At 37.4% G+C, this 26,465-nt stretch overlaps 1 protein-coding gene across 2 annotated transcripts in view; it reads right to left on the minus strand.

Annotated features, from left to right (window-relative positions):
* Positions 1 to 26,465, minus strand: part of KIF16B (kinesin family member 16B) — a 311,644-nt gene that overhangs the window by 18,796 nt on the left and 266,383 nt on the right. For both annotated transcript variants that reach the window (XM_081289710.1, XM_081289711.1), the window contains one exon: positions 19,560 to 19,643. In XM_081289710.1, the coding sequence (XP_081145836.1) occupies positions 19,560 to 19,643 (84 nt within the window). The remainder of the gene's footprint in view (positions 1 to 19,559; positions 19,644 to 26,465) is intronic.

A 26,465-nucleotide genomic window follows, 5' to 3' on the forward strand; every position in this document is an offset into this window, starting at 1 on the left:
CATAAGTGACACACACAGAAAAAAAGTGATTGTTAGAGGAAAAATAGCTAACTGAATTCTAAAATAAAAACACAATTTACAAAAGCAACAAAGGACAGTATGAGGTACACCAGCAAAGGCCACGGCAAGCACCTTTTATCTACGGAAAATACAATTTATTTGGGAAACAAATCTAAATAAATGGAACTTAGGGGAACTGAAGCATCTGAAAGAAGCTTAATGCAAATTGGATACGGCTTCATAAAAGAAAAGGGATGATTCCCAAATGCGGATATAAATAGTGAGCAGAGAATTTAGTGGAGCTGGGACAGAGACTGTAGCTCTTAAAATACATGAATTTTTGCAAGGAGAATTCTGAATGTGTCTGTTGGGCTATTGCAACAAAGAAAATATATGAAGAGGACTGCACTGACAGTAATATAAATAAATAAATAAAATTGACTATTTCAGAAAGCAAGAATTTTGGCTTTTGAGTTTATAATAGCACTAGATGATGCAAAAGTAATAACTAAAAACTTAAAACACACAAAGAAAAGATAAGGAGGACCAGATTGTAAAGAGAGAGAGAGAGAGAGAAAGAGAAAAAATGAGATATAGGGAAAGGACAAGAGATGGAAAACAGAGTAGACAGGAAAATAGGAGGCCCAGACTAGGAGGTTCAATACTGAAAATATGGAATTCCAGATACAAACCACAGAAACAACCTTAAGAGGAAATCATCAGCAAAGTCTCCCACAAATGAAGGCTACTATAATGAAGGATTATAAGGGAGACTGAGCATCATGGGATATAAGAGCCCATGGAGGTCCCACAGAATTGATGGGGTGCTTACAAAGTAGATTTCTGAAAGTTTAGAACATTGAGGACAGAAATAAGCTCCTACATAGAAGCCTTCAAAGCTTCTGGTTAGAGAGAGAAAAAGAATATGGCATACAGAAAGGATCAAAAATCAAAATGGCTCTGAATTGCTTAACAGCAGTAACGGTGTTAGAAAATGACTGGAGCAATTCCTTTGAAATTCGGAAAGAAAATGGTTCCAACTAACATTTTACATTCAGCCAGTGAGTAGATAAATAAAGAAATTTTCAGACACCTTGCTAGAAATTTCCCTCTTACACATCCTTTCTCAGAAAGCCACTAGAGATGAGTTCATGGAAATGAGGGAGAAAACCAAGAAAGAGGAAGGCATGGGGTAGAAGGCTGAGCGGGGAATGGCGAGAGATTCAGTGGGGGCTACAAGTGCACACCACAACTGTCCACCCTGACCATGGTCAAGGGAAAATAACACACAAGGCCTGTCAGCCTATGGATGGGACTTGGGTTATTGGTGGGTAGGAGGACCTCAGCTTTGGTCATAAAGAGGCGTCCCTTGCTTTCAGTGCCTGCTAACCACACTGGCAAGCCAGGAGAAGGCAGGGAACAAGGCCTCTCACTCTTGGCTTCAGTTGCTGTTTCTTCCCCAGTGCTATCACATTTTGTCTTCAGTGTCCAATTATATGATGAAGACTTTTTGATTCACAGCAAGCTTACTTGTTTTCCAAAGAATAAACAATCATTTTAAGGGATTTTAAAATGCAAGTTTTATTGCAATTTTAGGTGGTAAGAACTTGGGTGAATGTTGCTGATACACTAAGCCTAAGCAAATCCATCATCAAAATGACTTCAAAGCCTCTGGAGAATATAAAGAGAAGCCCATAAGCTCCAAGATTGCCCACTCTCTTAGCTATTACCTGCCAGGCCAGTCTATGGCAGCTCCAGAAGGAGACAGGCATAAGATGGCTGCCAGCTCTGAGGTCTTGGGGGGACTAGGCTACACTACCTTCATTTTCAGAACTTATTTTATGTTTTTACAACACAAATGGACTCATATTTTACCTCATTGCAGTAATTATATAATTATATGCAATATTTAATTATATCTATAGTTGACATCTATACACACCTATAGTGCAGACAGGTATAATCTATATTCATATACCTTTATAACTATGATTATACCTATATTTATATCTATGTAATATAATTTCTAGACAATTAAATTTTTATATCTATATAATTATATTTTGTTACAATATGCTTGATATTTTTTATATTTATTTTTTAGTTGTACCTTTATTTTATTCATTCATTTTTATGTGGTGCTGAGGATTGAACCCAGGGCCTCGTATGTGCTAGGTGAGCACTGTACCACTGAGCCCCAGCCCCAGCCCAATATGCTTGATCTTATATCACAATAAATAATACATCACTATACATCTTCCCTCCCAGTGAATATTTATGAGATACTGACTGTATTTAAAACAACTCAATTAGGGGACTCTAAATGACATTTTGGTCATTTGATGGTGCCAGGAAAGAACTAGGAACCTCACTGGTGGGTGGGCCATCCATTTATCTACACACAGGATGGTATGTATACCGAGAAAAAAAGAAATAGGTTCTGGCAGAAATGAGCTATTATGGCTGAATCAACAGAAAGTCACTGGAAATGAATGGAGTAAGCATGATGCTATCATATATATGATTCAAAAAGGGTCCCAGATTCTGAAAAAAATTTAACATACCTCAGGCATTGCTGGAAGGTGGCCAATGTTTTTTCCATCATCAGTGATTGCACCTCACATCCAGCTATTCTTTCCCCTACTTTTCAGCTGTTTTTCCATCTGACACTTCTCCTGGGGCCCAGGAGCTAATTAAGCGCTTCAGTTTAAAAGACCTTCCCTTCTCACCCCTGTCGTGCCACAGCAGGAATGTGGGATGTAAGGCACAGCAGAGTGAGAAAATATTAAAAGGGTATTTAATTAAGCAGAATAAGCACTAAGGTCAACAGCAACTGGAAGCTAACATCCATCTTTGAGCAAGGAGGCGAGCCACCTTCAGGTGTGGGCGACAGGGAAGCAAGGTAGCCCAGGATGCTCCTTTTGTCTACCCGACTTGTGATATCTACTGCTTCAGAGGCAATGAAACATTTAATAAAAGAAAACAAATAGCAATGTCTCCCTGTATTTAGGAGGAGAGTAGGAGTAACCTCCCTGCTGTTTAACACTACAATGCTCAGGCTTCATTTCATTTTGCTTTTAAAATTAAGCAGGGAAATGAAAAATATTCTACACTGAACTCATAAAGAGATCATACACAGCTCTTAGTCTGCCATCTTGAGCTCCTCTGTGTTACTTTCATCTAATGCTACTTCCATAAATAGGAAAGAGTTGGAGAATCCCTATCATGTTTTTGCCAAGCCCCAAACACCTTGTAAATGATCGAGGGAGCTGGGGAGATGACAGATGTTACCGATTTAACACTAGGGCTGCACACGAGGTGGGATTGTAATTGGGATTGATATTAGAATATCAAAAACCCAACAAATGGAAAGATTACCACTGCAGTTCTATCTGGGGTGAAAAGAAATAGATTCTATGATGGTTAATTTTATGTGCCAACTTGATGGAGTGCCTGTGTATTTGGTCAAACACTATTCTGGGCATGTTCATAAGGATGTTTCTGAGTCTGAATAACATTTGAAAAGGTAGACTTGGTAAATCAGACTGCCTTCCTCAATTATCTTCCAGTTAATTGGGTCTCATCTACTCAGGCTGAGGTCTGAATAGGACAAAATGGCTCACTATCCCTGCAGTAAAGGGAGCACTTCCTGTCTGACTGCCTTGAATTGGGACACCAGTCTTTTCCTGACTTCAGAATGGAACTGAAATACTGGGTCTTCTTGGGTCTTGAGCCTCTTGGCTTTTAACATATACTATACTCTCCTGGTGCTCAGACCTTTAGACTGGGACTGGTAGTGTATCATCTGCTCTGGATCTCCAACTTCTGACTGCGGATCTGGGGATTTCTCAGTCTCCATAACTATGTCTATGTATCCATTCATTTTTTGTTTTGTTTTGTTATTTTTCCAGAACTCTAAGAGAGTTTCCAAACCACAATTAGTGAAGTGGTAAAAAGCACTATTTCAATACTATGGAATTAGTGGAGAAATATAAAATTCACAAATGCATTTAATACTAGATTTCACTGTTTTGCTAAGATTCATGTGCAGGGTCTTGGGCATCCACTCCAATTTCATGACTGTTCCCTAGGTCTCATTCAAATGAGTGACAAACCATCTCTTTAAGACTTTTCTTGTCTAAGCTGCCTCTACATCCTTGCTCAGGCCAAAATCATGTCTTACCTGGAAGATAAGTAATAGTACAGACATTTCTCTTCCTGCTTCCAGTCTCCCCTGCTCCCACCATCCTCCCCACAGGAAGACCTCACCCTCTAATCCTTGCTTTTAACTTTCCTCTGGCTCTTCAGTGGCCTCTGGAACAGGCCAAAGTCAGGGAGATGGCTTGTGAGATCTGGGTCTTCCTTTCACGTCTACCCTCACCCACCAACCTCATCTTCTCAGAGTAGATTCAGATTCCTTGATCCCACCCTAGTCATGAGGAATCAGAATATACTAGAATAAAGCCCAAGATTCTGTATTTTACAAAAGTTGCTCAAGATAATTTCAAATATTGGTCAGTTTTGGAAACCATGCATTGGGAATCATACCCACTAATCTTATGAAAAAAAGTCTGTGACTATTGCTACAGTTATGACAATGTCTTAAAAGTTACTTATTGAGTTGTCTCTGCTCTGAGAGGACTGTGAGTTCTCTGAAGACATGGTCCATATGACTGATTTCAGGCAGGACAGGCTCAGTGCAGGCATAGAAGAAGTTCTGAGCATGAACAGTGACAGTAATAGTCGCTAGCGTATTTTAATAAAGACAGCAAAGACCCCAGCAGAGAGAGACCATTATCATCAGGTGCTTCCTGTGAAATGCAATGGGAAGTACAGCACCATCTGTAAAATGCTCCTGCCAAGAAGTCAGACTGGAATCTGATCAAGCCTCTGGTTTAAAGAAATGCAGGATTACCTGAGGAACACAGGGATGGGCTGAGCAAAACCCCAAACATGAGGAGTGTAACAGATGAATAACAAAGTGTCAACAATATATAAATGGTGAGAAAAACAGGGAGGGGACTCCTGAGAGATAAATCAATTAATGCCATGTGGATATAATTTAGGTCTTAGTTCAGACATGTCTATTTTTTAAAAATGAGAAAATTGGTATGGCCTACCACTGACTTGTTTACACTGAGAGATTAATTTGGTATGTGTGTGTGCATGTACATGAGATAATATTGTGCTTATATTATTTTTTTTAAAAGAGTCCCCCAAAATAGAGAAACAACATATTAAAATTTGTGGGACCATATGAAGGCAGTTCTTCTTCTTCTTCTTTTTTTTGTACCAGGGATTGAACCCAGGAACACTTAACTACTGAGTCACATCACCAGCCCTTTTTATTGTTTGTGTGAGACAGGGTAGACAGGGTATCACTAAATTGCTTAAGACCTTTCTAAGTTGCTGAGGCTGGCTTTAAACTTGCAATCCTTCTGCCTTAGCCTCCCAAGCCGCTGGGATTACAGGCATGCTCCATATTGCCTGGCAAGAAGGCGATTGTAAGAGGAAAGTTTATAACATTGATTTCCTTCATTAAAAAATTAAAATATCCCAAATAAATCATCTAATGTTACACCCCAAGGCCTTAGAGGAAGAAGAACAAATTAATTCTAAACTCAGTAGATGACTGGAAATAATTAAGAATAGGGCCAAAATTAATAAAATTGAGAATTAAAAAAATATAAAGGATCAATACAACAAAGAGTTGGTTCTTCAAAAAGATAAATATAAGATTGATACACTCTTAGCTAATTAACCAAAAGAAAGAGAGAAAAGACCCAAATAAATTAGAGATGAAAAAGGAGCTATCACCACAGACACTTCTGAAATGCAGTAGATCATTAGAAACTACTTTGAAAATTTATACTCCAATAAACTAGAAAATTTAGAAAACACTGACAAATTTCTAGAATATACATCTTACCTGAAAGATAAGTAATAGCCCAGACACTGCTCTTCCAGCCTCCAGTCTCCTCTGCTCCCACATTCTCTCCACAGGAAGACCTCACCCTTCCACTCCTTGCTTTTAACATTCCTTTGGTTCTTCACTGGCCTCTGGATCAGGTCCAAAGTCTAGGCCAAACTTAATTAGAAAGATACAGAAAACCCAAACAGACCAATCTCAAGTAATGAAACTGCAATAACAATTAAGTCTTCCAACAAAGAAAAGCCCAAGGCCAGATGAATTCTCAGCAGAGTTCTACCAGACCTTTGAAGAAGAACTAACACAGTCTTTCTCAAATTATTGGGTGAAATTGAAAGGAAAGGAACACTCCCAAATGCATTCTACAAAGCCAGAATAACCTTGATGCCAAAACCAAACAAAGGCACATCAAGTAAAAAAAAAAAATTATAGAAAAATGTCCCTGTTGAACAGAGATGCAAAAATCCTTAATAAAATCTTAGCAAACTGGATAAACAGTTGTAAAAGTTCAAAAATACATCAAGAAGATAATAAATCATGATCAAGTGGGTTTCACCCCAGAGATGCAAAGTCAGTTCAACATATGTAAATTAATAAATGTAATTCACCACGTAAATAGAATTAAGGATGAGAGAATCATATGATCATCTCAACAGATAAAGAAAGGCCTTTGATAAAATCCAACACACATTGTGTTAAAACTAGGGGCAAAAGAAACTTATCTAAACATTATAAAAGCTATGTATGACAAACCAAAAGCCAACATCGTTGGAAAAATGGAGAAAACCTTAAAGCATTTCCTCTAAAATCAGGAACAAGAACAGGATGTCCATTCTCACCACTCTTATTCAATATATTCTTAAAATTCTAGCTAGAGAAATCAGGCAAGAGAAAGAAATTAAAAGGATATAAATAGGAAAAGAAGCAGTCAAATTATCTCTGTTTTCCTCCACCAGAAGATTTCTAGAGCTGATAAATGAATTCAGAAAAGTAGCAGGAAACAAGGTCAACATTCATAAATCAAAAGATTTCCTATATTCGGATAATAAATCTGATGAGAAAGAAATTAGGAAAACTATTCCATTCACAATAACCTAAAAAAATGCATCCTAAAATACTTGTAGATGAAATGATTACAATACCTGCTATTTGTGTTAAAATAACTCTGTGTGTGTGTGTGTGTGTGTGTGTGTGTCTGTCTGTTGGTCTGCCTGTCTGCCTGCCTGTCAAGAGATATAAATGAAAAAAAGATTTGACACATTCTGATTAAAGTTACAGGCTGGGTGAAGGGGAAGGATACAGTGGGGTTTATTACATTGCACTTTCTGGTTTTGCATAATTTTTATATGTTGCCATAAAAACTAAAGAAAAAATGTGGAGGCTACTTGTTTCTGTAACAGGGTACCTGAAAGTCCCTTTAGTCCAATGAAGCTTGGAAGGTTGGAAAGGTTGTATAATATAGTAGAGATCTATTGGGCAACAGGAATGCATTCTTTGATTCTAAGAACTGTTTTAGCAACCAATATTACCACATTTAACATTCTCAGGTAAAGGCAATGTCTGTTTCAAGCCAGAAAGAGTTGCTAAGAATTGCCAAAGAAAGTCACTCTTGTACTAAAAGAACTGAAGCAATGTCCTTAAATGAAGATGGTTCTCTTATTCATGGGAAAATTCAAGTATATTTGGATGTTAAAATTAATATGCTCCTGAGTCTACATACTGACAAATTATTTTAATTTTTATGTCTGATAAGAGTAAGGGAAATCTAGTTTTAGTGCTGTAAAAATTTAAAAAGTAGAGGCAGGAGCAAAATACACTGAGATTTCTTAAATGACCCTTGAAGAAAACATTTCTGCCAATTATACTGACAGTGCAAATAAGCGTAATAATAGGTCCCTTAGAATATCCTAAATGATATTACAAGACAGAAGAATAGGAAGGTCCTCTGAAAACATCAAAGTGGAAAAAGTCCTTTTAGTAATAAATGAAAATGACAAGGGAAAAGAACTTTTAAACTATTTATCCAGTTATATCAGTATTCTACCTGGCCTTTCACCTCATTAATGGTTATGCGTGATTATAATACATTTCTTTGGAGCTGGGGTTGTACCTCAGTGGTAGAGTGCTTGCCTAGCAAGTGTGAGGCACTGGGTTCGATCCTCAGCACCACATAAAAATAAAGAAATAATGGTACTGTTGTCCATCTACAACTAAAAAAAAATGTTTTTTTTTTTTTTAAATAATACATTTCCTTTTCAACTTCTGAGTTCAAATGTTTTAATTTGAAAAGGCAGTCCACTGGTTGGGCACTTCATTAACTTCTAGACTCTGAAAAGTATTAATTCACATAGATGTTGAACTTGAGTCTGGGTAGAATGAGTGAATACAAACGTTGCTTGGTAAAAGACAGATACAATGTGACTCTCAAATTTCAGAGTAATGAGGGAGTCACTCTAATGAAATATAAACTATTCCGCATTAGCAGTGGAAAAACATGTATGAAGTATAACTTGTTTATAAGATGACTGCTTTCCTTCCAACAACAGCTTAACATGATACTTTCAAGAAAAATGACTAATAGGCTTAAGTCCTTCCACCCGTCCACTCACCTCTCCATGATCATTCCCTTCTTTATTTAGCAAAGTAATAAGACAATTAAAAAACTGGATGAAGGATAGAAGTGAAGAGGGAATGAGGAATAAAAGTAAGAATGGAAAGAGATTAGAAATGCATGATGACCATATATATATTTGTACATATAGGCTTATTTTAGGTCCACAGAAAAACTGAACAGAAGGGATGTAGATTTTCTATATACCTAAATGCCTTTGACCCATAAATACATTCTAAATCCCACACCACTGGATACATTGGTTGTATTTGTTCGAATCAATGAGCCTACATTGATATATCATTAACACCCCCAAATCCTCTGTTCTCTGCCATTCATTCTTTCCCATCCCTGGAAACCCACTAATCCTTAGTCTCCACAGTTTGCCTTTTTAGAATGCCATATAGTTAAAATCATATAATATGTGAGCTTTTCAGACTGGCTTATTTCACTTAGTTATATACATTTAAGTTTCCTCCATGCTTCATAGCTTCATAGCTCATTTCTTTTTAGTGTAGAATGATATTTAGTTGTCTAGCACGAAATATCATTTTAATTTAAAAAATTTTTAATTAAAAAAAATTTTTCCACCTATATAAGGACATTTTGTTTACTTCCACAATGTGTCAATTACAAATAAATCAGTCATAAACATTCATATGCAGGTTTTTGAGTGAATATAAGTTTTCGATGTCTTTGGGTAAATACCGAGGATTGAAACCACTGGATTATACGGTAAGAGTATGTTTAGTTTTGTTAGAATTTGCCAAGTTCTTTCAAAGTACCTTTCCATGTTGCCTTTCAACCAGCACTGAATCAAAGTCCCTGTTGTGTCACACCCTCATCAGTTTTTATTAATTTCAAATTCCACTTGTTTACTGCAGATATATAGAAAAGTTACTGGCTTCTGTATATTGAACTTATATCCCACAACCTTGTTATGATTATATCACTTTTAGGAGTTTGTTTTTTAATCAATTCTTTTTTTTTAAGTACATCTTTATTTATTTATTTTTTTATTTATGTGGTGCTGAGGATTGAACCTAGTGCCTCACACATGCAAGGCAAGTACTCTGCCATTGAGCCACAACCCCAGCCCCAGATTACTCTTTTTTTTTTGACATTTTTTTTTCATTGGTTGTTCTAAACATTACAAAGCTCTTGACATATCATATTTCATACATTAGATTCAAGTTGGTTATGAACTCCCAACTTTACCCCAAATACAGATTGCAGAATCACATCGGTTACACATCCACATTTTTACATAATGCCCTATTAGTAACTGTTGTATTAAGCTACCTTTCCTATCCTCTACTATCCCCCCTCCCTTCCCCTCCCATCTTCTCTCTCTACCCCATCTACTGTAATTCATTTCTCTCCTTGTTTATTTTCCCATTCCCCTCACAACCTCTTATATGTAATTTTGTATAACAATGAGGGTCTCCCTCCATTACCATGCAATTTCCCTTTTCTCTCCCTTTCCCGCCCACCTCATGTATCTGTTTAATGTTGATCTTTTCTTCCTGTTCTTCCTCCCTGTTCTGTTCTTAGTTGCTCTCATTATATCAAAGAAGACATTTGGTATTTGTTTTTTAGGGATTGGCTAGCTTCACTAAGCATGATCTGCTCTAGTGCCATCCATTTCCCTGCAAATTCCATGATTTTGTCATTTTTTAGTGCTGCGTAATAATCCATGGTGTATAAATGCCACATTTTTTTTATCCATTCATCTATTGAAGGGCATCTGGGTTGGTTCCACAGTCTAGCAATTGTGAATTGTGCTGCTATGAACATCGATGTAGCAGTATCCCTATAGTATGCTCTTTTAAGGTCTTCAGGGAATAGTCCGAGAAGGGCAATAGCTGGGTCAAATGGTGGTTCCATTCCCAGCTTCCCCAGGAATCTCTATACTGCTTTCCAAATTGGCCGCACCAGTTTGCAGTCCCACCAGCAATGTACAAGAGTACCCTTTTCCCCACATCCTCGCCAGCACTTGTTGTTGTTTGACTTCATAATGGCTGCCAATCTCACTGGAGTGAGATGGTATCTTAGGGTGGTTTTGATTTGCATTTCTCTGACTGCTAGAGATGGTGAGCATTTTTTCATGTACTTGTTGATTGATTGTATGTCCTCCTCTGAGAAGTGTCTGTTCGGGTCTTTGGCCCATTTGTTGACTGGGTTATTTGTTTTCTTATTGTTTAATTTTTTGAGTTCTTTGTATACTCTGGATATTAGGGCTCTATCTGAAGTGTGAGGAGTAAAAATTTTTTCTCATGATGTAGGCTCCCTATTTACCTCTCTTATTGTTTCTCTTGCTGAGAAAAAACTTTTCAGTTTAAGTAAGTCCCATTTGTTGATTCTTGTTATTAACTTTTGTGCTATGGGTGTCCTATTAAGGAATTTGGAGCCCGACCCCACAATATGTAGATCGGAGCCAACTTTTTCTTCTATCAGACGCAGAGTCTCTGATTTGATATGTAGCTCCTTGATCCACTTTGAATTAACTTTTGTGCATGGCGAGAGGAGGGGATTCAGTTTCATTTTGTTGCATTTGAATTTCCAGTTTTCCCAACACCATTTGTTGAAGATGCTATCCTTCCTCCATTGCATGCTTTTAGCTCCTTTATCAAATATAAGATAGTTGTAGCTTTGTGGATTAGTCTCTGTGTCCTCTATTCTGTACCATTGGTCCACCCGCCTGTTTTGGTACCAGTACCATGCTGTTTTTGTTACTATTGCTCTGTAATGTAGTTTGAAATCTGGTATCGCTATACCGCCTGATTCACACTTCCTGCTTAGCATTGTTTTTGCTATTCTGGGTCTTTTATTTTTCCATATGAATTTCATGATTGCTTTATCTATTTCTACAAGAAATGCCGTTGGGATTTTGATTGGCATTGCATTAAACCTATAGAGAACTTTTGGTAATATCGCCATTTTGAGGATGTTAGTTCTGCCTATCCATGAACAGTTTATATTTTTCCATCTTCTAAGATCTTCTTCTACTTCTCTTTTTAGGGTTTTGTAGTTTTCATTGTATAGATCTTTCACCTCTTTTGTTAGGTTGATTCCCAAGTATTTTATTTTTTTTTGAGGATATTGTGAATGGAGTGTTTTTCCTCATTTCCGTTTCAGAAGTTTTGTCGCTGATATACAGAAATGCCTTTGATTTATGCGTGTTGATTTTATATCCTGCCACTTTGCTGAATTCATTTATTAGTTCTAGTAGTTTTTTTGTAGACCCTTTTGGGTCTTCTAGGTATCAGACTTTTTACATAAACAATCTATTACCTGTGAGCAAACACAATTTTAAGACTTCCTTTCAATTGGTATACGTTTTATTCTTTTTCATGCTTTATTGCATTAGCTAGGACTTAAAGTATAATTTTTTAAGTTACTATATGACAACTACAATGCAGTTTAAAAAATAGTTATTGTTTCTAATATTTGTTATTATGTATCAGACACCTACCAATTATTTTACTTGAGTTTTTCATTAACAACTATATGAGGTGGGTACTCTTATTTTTCACATTTTATCATGAGGAAAGTCATTCATTAAGTAACTTGTCCAAGATCACTCAGTAAATAACAGAGCAAGGATCAACAACCAGGATTGAAAGATTGTGTTGCCTTTAATCTTTATCTTATATCAATTATACTTTATCTTGTGTATGCCTTTAACCTTTATCTTATATCAATTGAGGATATATTATATGCTATGTTTTCTATTAGTACTTTTTCATACTATTCTTTCTTGATTACCTTGACAACTCTGAAAGGTAATTGTTTTTATCCTTGTTTAGCATTGAGAACAAGAAAGTTCAGGGTGGTCAGTAACCTGCCCAATTATATACTGTAGTGTGAGAGAATTAGCATTCAAACCTAAGTTTAAGTATGTGCTCTCATTTTAAATTTTTTGTCAGAACGAATATGTCATGTGCTATTTTTAATACAGGTTTAAATGGCCATTCAAAACACAGTAACTGAGGACCTGTTAAGGACCAGATACTGTTCTATACAATGAGGAAGTAAAGGTAAACAAGGCAGTTGGAATTTGTCCTTACCAAATTATCTTCTAGTAAAATGTGCCCTCACATAAAAACATAAATACTTTAAAAAAGAAGGACAATCAATCAATAAACAGGTGCTAAGTGTTGTAGTAAAGAAACTGGGGAATGTGGTGGGGACTGCAGGGATAAGGACTGCTTCTACTTGGTGGTTAGAAAAGGCTTCTTCTGAGGAGAAGATATCTGAGCTGAGGGAGATAGTTCAAGCTCCTAGATGTTCTGGCTGACTTAAATTACAACCAGTAAAGAAACAAAGCTCCTGATTGCCAGCTTAGAGTGTTAGAGTGGGAGCCCAAAGATGAAGAGCAACTTTCCATTTATACATAAGTTATATCTTATGTCCCTGAGCTATTCGTCATTATGCCAGTACAGAAAGCCATTTTACAATGGAGAAGGAGAAAAATAGCAGGGTAAAACTATTTGATGACAGTGTGGTGAGTCTTCCCTTTCCTCCTGTTGGCCTACATCTGGGTTTGGAAGTTGTTATTATCCTTGGAAATATTTATTTTAATTTTGCTACCCTCTAAACCAGTGACTACTCATGGAAAATGAAATGGGATTTTTCCCTTCAGTTGGAGACTCCTACTAATGGATGAGATCATAAAATCACAACCCAATGTGATAAGATTTTCATTGTATAAAATGATTTCTTGACATTTAGTAGCCCCAGGATTATACAATTTACAGCTTTTCTGATTCTGTGAAGAACCTTTTTTTTTTTTTATGAAATAGCCCCAAATTCCAGCTCAATCTCTTCTAACACTTCAGCAGCACTTAACACTCTTTGAAAATGCTTTGCTACTGATGACTGTAGTAATAGACTAATAACAGAAAATAGTCCCTGCTAATGTGAATAAGCAGATAATCAGAAGAAAAGCCCAAAACAAAAGAGAAAGAAAGTGGTTCTTTCTATGGAGTGTTTCTTTAATCGTGGACTATGTTTGATAATAGTTCTATTATTATACATTTTGCAAGATGAGTAGAGAATAGATGGAAAGAATGTTAAATTAAGCATGGAATGGCTAAGTATCTTTTTGATAGCTAAATGAATGAGGAAACTAAGAAAATCTGAGGAATTCTGCCTCCCAAAATTTACTTTGAAACTGAAAGGCTCATTCTATAAAAACATCTAAACCAAACAATTCTATTGTTGGAAATTCAAGGTTTGAGGGTAAAATGAAACTGAAGCAGAATGAGAAAGTGTTGTTAAGAGAAACTAGACTGTGTTGCAAGTACCATTATCCAAAAAGTGAACCTTGACTGTGGAGTGTAGTGGGGATAGATCAATACTGACAGCCATTTCTAATACCTATATTTAGCAAATAAAGCATTTGAACTACTGAGACTTCCATGGACCATAAAGACATCTGAAGAATACCAATAATCCCATTCCACAGACATGCCTGAATACAGACAAAAACACAAATATTGTACAGATCATGAATATAATCAAATATATCTTTTTCCACACTAATAAGGATAAGTACCACTTTTTGTCATACTTAAAACCTTACCCTGTTCCTGCTTCCCAAGTAAGAATTATTAATATACTAATCACAGAATGACCCCAGCATTCAATCCAGAGCAAAGGCCTACTTTCTTGCATAATGTACCAAATCACCTAGGACACACTCAAATCCTCCTGCAACTTTTTAACAGTTTTTTTACTGAGATGCACCTATGGTTCCTATGGTCCCCCTAGAAATCTTCAAAGATTCCATGACTCTTTATGAACAAAAGCCCTAGGAAGCATTTGAATATGATAGAGCAATTACAGGATGGATTCTGCAAAAACAAACTCCAAAAATTGTTGGCCAGATACTATTTGTGGGAGTAGCTAATACAAGTTCATCAATAAGAGATCAAATTTATATTCCTCCACTTATTTTATTTTCCTTTGTTGCAGAAAGTCAATAAAACTAACATTATTTTAAAAATAAGTATATTCCTGGAGGTCTTTGACTGAAAAGCATTGACATTTATCTATTTTCTTCACATGCAGAAGCCCAGGGGATATACTAGGTCATCTGGGGACTCCACAGAAGGTAGCCTTGCAGTCAATAACCCTGTAGAAATGCAAAGAAAACTAGCTATACACCACTGTTGAACCTGGAAATTGTTGAAGCCATGAAAATCTGGAGGAATTGTGTCCTTTTCATATGATGCTATGCCTCTCATTTTTTTTTCACATTGTACAATAGCTCCACCATGATCAAATCCTTCAAAGGAGCAGAACCAGGACTGAAGACTAGGATCTGCTCCCAGGCTCACACTCTTAGCTATCACATTACTTCTGGCCTATCTAACACTGCTTCAGCAAATGAGGTGAAAATGGGAAAGAAAAAAGAGGTGGCTTTGGGCTGTTGTCTGCTCTTGTACTTTGAAAATAAACTTCCTAGACATTTTTCAGGTTTTTACTTCCAAAGGTAAATGGATTATTCTGGAAAGCTTTATGGTTTTAGAGGATTTCATATGTTTTCCTTAATTACAGTTATTCCCTAAAATGACAGACTATTAGGATGATTAGTAGAATGTTTTCAAGTAGATAATGTTCTCTGAAATTAGTAACCCAAAATGCACCTCTCATCAATGAACAAAAATAAAACAAAACAAAACAAAACAACAACAACAACAAAAACCCTCATTAATTTGGAGGCTAATTTGGGCAGACTGAATGGAATGGCAGTGGAGCTTAATTAACATTGTGGCGATAATCTTAAAAGGTGGTGTTTCTGCAAAAGAGATGATTTTTTTTTAAACAGAAAGATCCAACCCATTTAACACTTACAGGAGATTAGTCAAGAGAAGGGGCTTGTTCTAGAACACACTTGATTGTGAGCTAAGGCTTTGCCACATACTAGCTATGGGACCTTTATCTTCTCTAAGACACAACTTCCTCACCTGTAAAGTGGACAGAACTCTACCTCATCATTTGCTTGTGAGAGGTAAATGGCCTGATATTATAAGTATTTTCACTCGTGCTTTGCCCTTAGTAAATACCAAGTAAGTATGAGAAAGCAGGTATTATATACATGTATATAAAATTGTTGATATTTCACCATTTCTGAATTATAGCAATTGCAGTTTCTTAACATTCAGCTTAACAGTTATTGTATCTACCTTCAAATACAGATCAAAATAACCTATCAGGCAGAGACTGAGTGTGTTAGGTCCCTGTTACCTACACTGCTTTGTCTGCTGACACGTGCCCTGGATGATAGCCAGGGACAGAAGGAATATGCAGAGTCTGGGAGGCATAGCACATGTGGTGTGAGCATAATCCTTCAATGTCTGAAGACAGGGTCTGCCCTCAAAGTGCACAGTCACTCTGAATTGGCCAAGAAGGCAATCTGAGGTCCATGCAAGCTAGAAATCTTCAAAGATTCCATGACTCTTTATGAACAAAAGTCCTAGGAAGCATTTGAATATGATAGATAGAGCAATTACAGGATGGATTCTGCAAAAACAGGCTTCAAAAATTGTTGGTCAGATACTATTTGTGGGAGTAGCTAATACAAGTTCATCAATAAGAGACCAAACTTATGTTCCTCCACTTACCATTAGCACATTCCCACCCCTACTTTTGATGGTGCAATATGTTAAATGTCTCACTTCTGGGCCTCTGCACCATCACCACTACCACTAGACACACAACTAATATTCCTCTCTACAATGCAAGAAAATTAGTTTCTAAAGCGTTTTATGATATAGATTTTTGGTCCTGACCATCATTTTAGAAAATAATTATTTTAACAGATTTAACATTTATCATTTGAAAAGGGTCAATATAGTGTCTTTACACTTAATGTGGCAACATTTCATACCCTTTTTCTGATAAACTCAAAACATAAGGTCCAAATCTTGGAATTATTTTAATAACAAGGAAGATCAAAACGCAATTAAATACTTGCTTAAAACACCACTTTACACAGATCCATAAGGGTGACAAGGCCTATAAAGTTTTACTTCTGGACTTTAAAAATATTTCAGATAATTCCTTTTAAGTAAACATCATGTATATTAGCTCGTGCAGATGTGTCCTACTCAGATTCACCTTTCTACATGAGTTTATATTATACCTCCAGATAGAATACCATATAGGAATTTAAGCATGGTTTTAGAGGGAAAAATGTTTCTGTTATATTTGTATTCTTTAAAAATAGCTCGCCTTGTCTCCAGCATATATTAAGAATTAACTAAATGTGTGGTAAATTATATAAGAAGTTCAGGGAAAACAGCTATGTTAGTTTTCACATAAAGATACCCTAAGTCAAGCAGTGACTTCTGATACTAGAAGATCAAAAGAAAAGTCACAATAGTTATAGGAAATTAATGCAAGAATCTCAGATTAATTTTCCATTAAAGTGAAGATGAATTATGCTTGCTTCTTGAAAAGAAGATAATGTTCTAAGATTAACATTCAATATTAGGTGAAATGCACTTCTCTTTAGGTGTGGAATTCTTTCTATACAGGATAACACCACAAGTAAGTAACAGTCACAGGTGACCAAAGGGGATTGTTAGTACTTATGCATTACTATCATTTGGATAAGTGCCTATATGTATTTTTTAATTTTTTAGTTGTAATTGAACACAATACCTTTATTTTATTTTATTTATTTATTTTATGTGGTGCTGAGGATTGAACCCAGTGCCCCGCACATGCTAGGCGAGAGCTCTACCACTGAGCCCCAGCCTCAGCCCCTAGTGCCTATATTTTAAAGACTTCGTGTTCAGTTTGGACTATGGGGAGGTAGTAGAACCTTTAAGATGTGGAATCTAATAAGAGGAAGTTGGTCATTGGGGGAGTGCTCTTGAAGGGACTACTGAGACCAGGGCCCTTTCCCACTTCTCTCTTTGCCATGAGGTAAACACCTTTCTTTACCATGTGTTCCCTCCATCATGCACCACTTTACAACAGGGCCAACTGACAATGGACTGAAGCCTCTAAAACTGTGAGCCAAAATGAACCTTTCCTCTCTTTATATCTATTATTGCAAGTATTCTCTTATAGTAATGGGAAGCTGATTAACACAAAGACATTAACATAATGTTAAGCAACATTTGATGACTTAATGATGTTAAGTGATGACATAGGAGATGCCAAACAATTGTGGGCTCTATCCCAAAGTACTAAGAATCAAAGAGTACCCTGAACTTTGCTCTGATTCTGGCAGTTGGAATGGAAAACCAAGGGTCACCAAGTGCTACACTTGTAAATGTGCTGCCTACAAAACAATCTATTGTGGCACAACTTGGCACCATGTGAGTTTAATCAGAGCACTGAGAAGCTACACCTGACAATAATCTACTTTCTCTTAATGTATAAAAATAAGCTATTACTTTCCATGTTCCCTTAATGATAGGGCTCTGTGAGAGAGGCAGGTCATAGTTAGGTAAAGAAAACTCACTTGAAGTCTTCTTAGTTGGTCAGCCAAGTCTAGAAATTAGAATGCCCCATCTGTCACCCAACTGCAACTGCATGAGGGAACCCAAGCACCCAAGTGAGAAACTGCCTGAGTACCATCAGCTCCTGAGAAAATAATAAATTCTGTTTAAAGCCACTGAAAAAAATAAAAACTAGTTCTAGAGTTATTTTTAAAATCTGTTTGTGATACAATAAAACCTTTGACAAAACTCAATCAGGCAGGTTATCAAAATAATTTTTTTCTAGAGGTCAAACTCTTCACTTGGGCTTAAGAGTCATGACATTAGATGATGATTTTTAGAAGTGTGTAAATCTTCCAAAACTCAGTTCTGAAGTTTTGAGGTCTCTTCAAATGTATAACTCCACAGTCTTACTCAAATGCCTTATAAGCAAGGCCATACTCTGAAACTTGTACTTCCTTAGATCAGTTCTGTATTGTGGGTCTCAAAATCCTGGAATGTCCCCTAAGGACAGATGATTATCAGTCTTCAACTTTTCCAAGTGCCTTATTTTCCCCTCACTGGAACCTCCAGCTTCTAGATATTTTCCTAATCCTTTGGTACATTGGCAATAGTGGAAACCATGGTCAGCCATTTTTACCCAGGTGTCATTAGAAGAATCAACCTAATTTTTATGTAGCACTTCACAATTCAGAAAGGGCTCTTGCAAACCCTCCCTTGTTGATTTCATTTCTAACACTGTAGTTCTTAGATTCCTCTTAAAGTAGTAGTGAAGGGAACTTTGAGAGGCCCCCTGAAAGCATGCAAACACAAAATTTTTGCAAGATATTTGTACTTTTGTCTCCTATCTGCTTAAATAGCACAATGGCCAGGGAGTGACCAATAATTGAGGACTATCTGTGACCATATCTCAGTGAAAACAGTTGGTCCATGCCTTGGCACAAAGCCTCAGATTCCAGCCAAATAAGCAATTATGCCCCCCCCCCCAAACAAATTAAATGAAGCAATCAACAATGTGTATTGGCAGTAAGGCAGTCAGAAAAACAACAGTTGTGTTAAACTGAGTTCTTATATGTAGTGGGCTTGAAAGATTAAGTTATAATAAGTCCAAAGAAGCCTAACTATAACTAAATTAGGAATGCATTTTTTTTTGCTTCCAACTGTCTTGAAAAAGTAACAATGATGCAATACTATAAATCTTCAGTTAATTAATTCCAAGTTTTCTGCAGCAAGCTTTGCACCTCATCCTATATTACATACCATCTGTCTATGGTGAATATTTAGTTCTCACTAACATCCTGCTTTCCTACTCTCAGTATAAATGTATCTTTTAAAAATCAGAAAAAATGTTCTGCTAGACCAGAGAGGGATAAGGACTTGTATTTCAAATAAACTGATAATAGTGGCTTTATAATCGATTGCTGCCATCTCCTGTGTTAACAAAGCAGCACCTTCATAAGCATGAACAAAAACAAAACTGTTTAACAGGAATAATTCTTACCAATCAGAAGGCAAATTTTCTACACACAGAGAGGAAAAAAATGCTTAATTCTCTTACCTCTAAATGACTTCGCCTCTCAGCAATCACACGTTCATCTTTGTTTCCAAATAGTTTCTTTGGGGGGAATTCAAGGGCAGCAAGCTGAAATACATATTTTACAAGAGCTGTGTTAATATTAAACCTAGGATCTTTGGGCTATCATTAAGTTATTTGGAATCTCTATCATGGGGAAACGAGAAAGAGGCTGAAAGGCTAAAGATGGTGGGTCTTGCATCAGTTTGCCACCAACCATGTGACTTTAGACAGACATTGCAACCTTGGGTCAGATTTCCCAATGGTCAAATGAGTGGTGGAACCTGATTTTTAATACTGTCTCATATTATGTATCAGACTCTGTGCCATATGGTGTTCTGCAATTTTTGTTTTTTAGAATACAAGTTTGTTCTTTCGCTCCTCTTCTTTACTTTTGTGTTGAGATGAGAATTTGAAAACTCAACCTACACACTACCAGAACATTTGTAAAATAGCTCTGAGATGACTGCTAAGGTTCTCTAAACATTCTTTACTGTCTTTTTTCAGTTGCTATTGCAAATGAAGACTGCCCATGTGAAAAGAGGGCTTCTTGTGGAAGCTTTCACATTATTTTCCCAAAAGTGAAGGTTCGGAATTAGTTTTAACCTAGTATTGAAATTTCAGTCATTTTTCTTATGCTTTTATTCTGGAAGGTATAAAAATCATAAGAAGAAGATAAGTTTTATTATAAGCTCCCAGGCTAGAAAGGACTCTATAATCTGGTCAGAAACTGCCCTACCTGCTTTGGCAGAATGAATGTTAAACAGAAAAAACTGCTCTGTTGATGGAATTCACCATTTCCTTCCCTTCTCACCTTGTTGAATCCAGACAAATTGAAGCCAATGAAGCATTATTAAGAAAAAAATGAACATTTCTCTCACAGTGTAGGATACAACATGACACCAAATTCCTATTTTATACTATGTAAATATATAAGTTGATTTATATTTATATGGCCACAGCAGGAGTAAAAAATTAAGGATTAGCACCTGCATATGTAAGATTTAAAAAACATAGTACATTAAAATATACTAGACATACAGAAAAGTACATATATAATAAGGGGACAAATTGATGAATTTTCAAGATCTCGATACACTATGTAGCTAGCAGCCAAGTGAAGAAATGAAACACTGCCCTCTACCCAGGAACCACAGGTACTCCTTCCAGTCACTCCCTCCCACCTCTGCAAAGTCAAAACTAGACTGAATGACTTCCAACAGCATAGTTTGATTCTTCCTATTCTTGAATTTCATGTAAATGGCATCATGTAATATGAAGTCCTTGGTGTCTACCTCCTTTTGCTCAAGATTCTGTTTGTGAGATTCATCTGTCATGTTATGTGTGGTGATAAATGCTCATTCTCATTGCTGTACAGTATTCCATTATGTGAACCTTCTACAACTTATTTGCTCTTTCTATTGTTATTGAGATCTTTGTTCATTTCCAGGTTTTGTCTCTTATGTACTGTGCTGCTGGTAACAATTTCCCAGAGGTCTCCTGATGGAATCAATCTATCTATCTATCTATCTATCTATCTATCTATCTATCTATCTATCTATCTATCTATCCATCCATCCATCCATCCATCTCCCATCTACTTCTGTTGGTTATACTCTTAGGAGTAGAAATGATACTGGGCCATATAGTACACATGTGTTCATCCATATTTGTAAATTTTGAATGTTTTTTTCCAAATTGTTTTGTTTTGTTAATTAACTGACAATTCCTTTCAGAAGTGACTGAGAGATTCAGTTGCTCCAGGTCCTCACCAGGGCTTTTTAACTACTGTCTTTTCCATCTTAGCATTTCTGGTGGGTATGGAGCAATTTCAATTATGGTTCACATTTGCATTTCTTTGATAACTACTGATGCTGACCATCTTTTCATATACTCATTGACCATCTTGTTAGTCACTTTGAGAAAGTGTCCATTCAATTTTTTTGCCCATTTTAAAATTAGGTGTCTGCCTTTTCTTTAGTAATTCTCTTTGTCACATTCTTTTTTGCTTTTTAAAATTTTTATTTGTTCTTTTTAAGATATACATGACAGTAGAGTGTATTTTGAAATATATACATGGAGTTACCTTATTCTAATTAGGATCCCATTCTTGTGGTTGTATATGATGTGGAGTTTCACTGTGGTGTATTCATATATGAATATAGTAAAAACAGGGAATGAATTGGATATAACTTTTCACACTCTTAGAGGTGCCCTTGATAACTTTTTCAAAGTCAGTTGTCAGTTGGGCTAATATTTGCTCCTTTCATACTCCAGTGCTTTTTATTTTTGTCTTGTTTTGGTACTATGGATTGAACACAGGGCTGCTTTACCACTGAGTTACATTCCTAGCCCTTTTTATATTTTATTTTGGGACAGGGTTTTTCTAAGTTTCCTGAGCTGGGCTTGAACTTGTCATGTTCTTGCACTGCTGGAATTACAGGAGTGTGCCACTGTGCTTGGCCTCCAGTGCTTTTTCTACCAAAACAGAGGAACATTGGAATAGGTGATGCTAACACTAAGGGATGGAATTCCTCTCCTCCTTTTCTCACCAATGTTCTGATTTTGTTGGAACTCTTGATCACTGCCTAGCAGCCACCTATTCATATTGCTGGTTTAGAACACTTAAAGAAGAGTTGCTTTCTTTAATCTTTATCCTAGATCTCCAAAGCCTTCACACCAGCTTCTATACACTGCAGATATCCTTTATCTCATTGTCATTAAAGACGAAGAGTCAGTCCTGATCTATTCTTCATCTTGACTTTGCAACCCACAGGTAATTTTAAAATCAGTTTCAGATAAAATGCAAATTCACTGGCACTGAGATAAGACAGACTCAGTTTGAATCTCAGCTTGACCAACTAGCTAATTAACTGTATTTCTCTGAACCTGAGTACTCTGTTAAAACACACACACACACACACACACACACACACACACACACACACACACACACCAAATCTGACGGGTTTCTGTGAAGATTTAGTACAGAGTGGTGAACAGACCTTACCCATAATATTAGTTGTCAGAGATGGGTAACAATTAAGAAAGCATTATGCCTGTGTGCCCTCACTCCCTCTCTCCATCCACTGGGCTGGTAAGGTAGCTTTGAGGAGCAGAGGGTTTTCTAGAAACTGGCCTTATTGGCACAAACACTTTTCCTCATGTTGTTGTTCAGAGATTACAGGTACATCAGGGCTCAACTTCTGAGCTTCATCCAGCCTCAATTTCATCTTATACAAATGTGCTACCCCCGACGCTGGGATGCTGAAAGCTTGGCAAGCATACTTTTGCAGTTGATTGTTTTGTAATCTTTTATGTGGCTGATGAGGTGAATTATTTTGTGAGTAGAAATGGATGGTCACATTCATGGACTCAATCGGAGATGGTGCACTGAGAATTTCAGGCATATGAACCAGGTAAAGAGCAACCATTCGAATTTCCTTGAATGTACTCCCTGGATGGAGGTTAATATTTTGTCTATAAATAACAAACATATGAAACAACCATGTATACAACAAACATGTATATGAAGGTATCTACAGTGTATAGAAACTGCTGATGTGAAGACTTTGGAGATCTAAGATAAAGATTAAAGAAAACTTTTCTTCAAGTGTACTACACCAGAAATGGCTTAGTGCACTTAAACATACTAAGTGACTAGCAGATGGGTAGCATGTACAGCATGGATATGAACGTATGGCTGCTAGGCAGTGATCAACAGTTTCAACAAGAGCTGCCAATGGAGAACACTGTACCCCAACAAGGGAGCAGGAGAACCACAGGGGCTGGCAATAGCAGTGAGCAATGGCAGGAAGAGTGAAGGGTCTAGAGATGAGCTCCCTGGAGGCCCATCCTAGGACATACAAACCAAGTTAGCTCCGATCATGTTACTCCTCTCTAACTTAAAGATAAAAATAATGATACCTCTCATTATATGTAGTTAAAGGGAGGAAGGAAAGGAATAGAAGCAGAAGTTCTATGTGATTTAGGATAGAAATGCAAGCTGCTGGACCCACATCCTATTAGTGGGGTTGGGACAAGAACAAACTGAAGCAAAGTCAAATCCATGATGCAAAATATATAGAAAAGAAATGCCTCCATTAAAATAACTATGTTTATAACTATAGTTGCAGCACGAGAGAATAGATTCCCTCTGACAGTGTGGAAACTACCTACATTTCTCCCTTTCTGAGAACTTACCAGTGATGTTTAGGTCTTCCCATCTATTAATTTAGGTTAGATGAGATAAAATTTCCAGTTCTCTTAGTTAAAAAGTATTGGGTATAAAGCATTTCATCTAAGTATGCCTTGATTAATATTTTGACACTTTAAAGTGACTACTGGGGGTCACTTAAATTTCCATCAACTGTATTTTCTGCTAAGCAAAAGTATTCTCATTTGTTGGGTTGCTGAATGACTATATCTAAATAAATTTATTTCAAAAGAATACTATTCCCTCCCATATCTATAATTTTGCTTCCCATAGTTTCAGTTATCCTCAGTCTGAAAATATTAAATGGAAAATACCAGAAATAATTAATAATTTTTTAAGTTTCATACTACTCTGAGTAGTATGATAAAATCTCACTTCTTCCTGCCCAAGCTATGAATCATCCCTTTGATCAGTGTATCCACACTGTATATGCTAACCATCTGCTAGTCACTTTGCAACTATCTTGACTGTTACTAGATCAATTGTTCCAGTATTGCTTGTATTCACGTAACCCTTATTTTACTTAATAAAAGCCTAAAAGCACTAGAGTAGTGATGCTGGCAATTCAGATATACTAAAAAAAAATCTATAAAGTTCTTTCTTTAAATAAAAAGTTAAAAATTCTTAACAAGAAAAAAAAATGTATAGTGAGATTGTAAGATTAACACTTTAAAAGTATGTGAGAGAGATGGATGGAGAGGGAGAGAGAATAGGTGAGAAAGTAAGAGCAAGAACACACATAAACACAATAATTTAACTTTTATTACAGTATATCACTCTAATTGTTCTATTTTATTATGTTATTATTATTAATCTCTCACTGTGCTTAAAAGTTAAACCTCATCAGGGCTGGGGATGTGGCTCAAGCGGTAGCGTGCTTGCCTGGCATGCACGGGGCGCTGGGTTCAGTCCTCAGCACCACATAAAAATAAAATAAAGAGGTTGTGTCTACCGAAAACTAAAAATAAATAAATATTAAAAAATTCTCTCTCTCTCTCTCTTAAAAAAAAAAAAGTTAAACTTCATCATAAGTATGTATATATAGGTGTCAGTACTATTTGTGGTTTCAAGCAACCATGGGGATCTGGAAACATGTCCCCCAAGTGTTACAGGGGACAATTAATAGTCGCTGACACAGAACATTTATAGTCATATTCCTGATCCCATTCTCCAGCAGAAAAAAGAGACAGTCATCTTTACTTGGATTGGCTTTCTTGTTGCAAATAAATAAGCATCTAAAAAGAAAATGGGGACAGAGGGCCCTGGTGTTGACCTGCAGTCTAACTAGAGTGGGAAGAAGGAGAACAGAAGCAGGAACTGCTGTTTAATTCTGAAAATGACAATAATACAGTAAAAATCCTGTGAGAAGCCCAGGGAAGAAAAGAGGCCTAGACTCTGGCCTTCTACAAGTGCAAAGGTATTGCTTCATTTGTTTTAAAATGGAACAGCAAAAGCAACCCTCTGTGGATTTCATTTATGAATTTTGAATTAATTAAACTACATAAAATGTTTTAAAAATAAACAATTTATCCAGATAAAAAAGCAATTGGCCAGGACAAATAATTATGCCTGGAAGACGAAACAAAAAAATTTCCATTTGTTGAACATTCTGCTGTCTGAAATTCAACATTTCCAACAAATTAAGACTATATGAACGTCACCCCAATTGGAGTAGGGGCAGAGCAGAGCCGCCGCCACGCCCGGAATAGGCCCAGCGGCCTCACGGCATGGTAGTCACGTCACCCCAATTGGAGTAGGGGCAGAGCAGAGCCGCCACTCGCGCCCACAAGGTAGGCAGGCCTGTGACCGACCAGCGGAACAGGCCCAGCGGTCTGCCGGCGCAGCAGACACATCACCCCATTTGGACAAGGGGCAGAGCAGAGCCGCCCCCCCATGCCCACAAGGTAGGCAGACCTGCGACCGACCGGAGGAACAGGCCCAGCGGCCTGCCGGCATGGTAGACACATCACCCCAATTGGAGTAGGGGTAGAGCAGAGCCGCTGCCCGCACCCGGAACAGGCCCAAGGGCAGCCGGCGTGGTAGTCACGTCACCCCAATTGGAGTAGGGGCAGAGCAGAGCCGCTGCCCGCACCCTGAACAGGCCCAGCGACCCACCGGTGTGGTAGACATGTCACCCCAATTGGAGTAAGGGCAGAGCAGAGCCGCTGCCCACGCCTGCAAGATAGGCAGACCTGTGACCGACCAGCAGAACAGGCCCAGGGGTCCGCGGGCGTGGTAGACATGTCACACCAACTGGAGGAGGTGCAGAGCAGAGCTGCCGCCCGCGCCTACAAGGTAGGCAGACCTGCGACCGACCAGCAGAACAGACCCAGAGGCCCGCCAGCGTGGTAGACAGATCACCCCAATTGGAGGAGGAGCACAGCCGCTGCCCGCCCTGCAAGGGAGACTTTTCAACTATACAAGAGCAATATAAATATATAGGGGGAAAATTTCAAAAACACAACAGTTTCACCAAGCAGAAAGAAACGCGAGCAGTATGACACGGCAAGGAAAGAAAGAACCACAAGCAATGCAGGTCAACTCAACTTTAGAAGAGGTAATAGCTGCAGCAGATGGAATGTCAGATAAAGAATTCAGGATATACATGCTTCAGATGATCTGGAGTCTCAAGGAAGACATTAGACAGCAAAATCAGACAATGAAAGATCACTTCC

This window comes from Spermophilus citellus (genome assembly GCF_964194105.1).
Source record: "Spermophilus citellus genome assembly, chromosome: 4".
Lineage (NCBI taxonomy): Eukaryota > Metazoa > Chordata > Mammalia > Rodentia > Sciuridae > Spermophilus > Spermophilus citellus.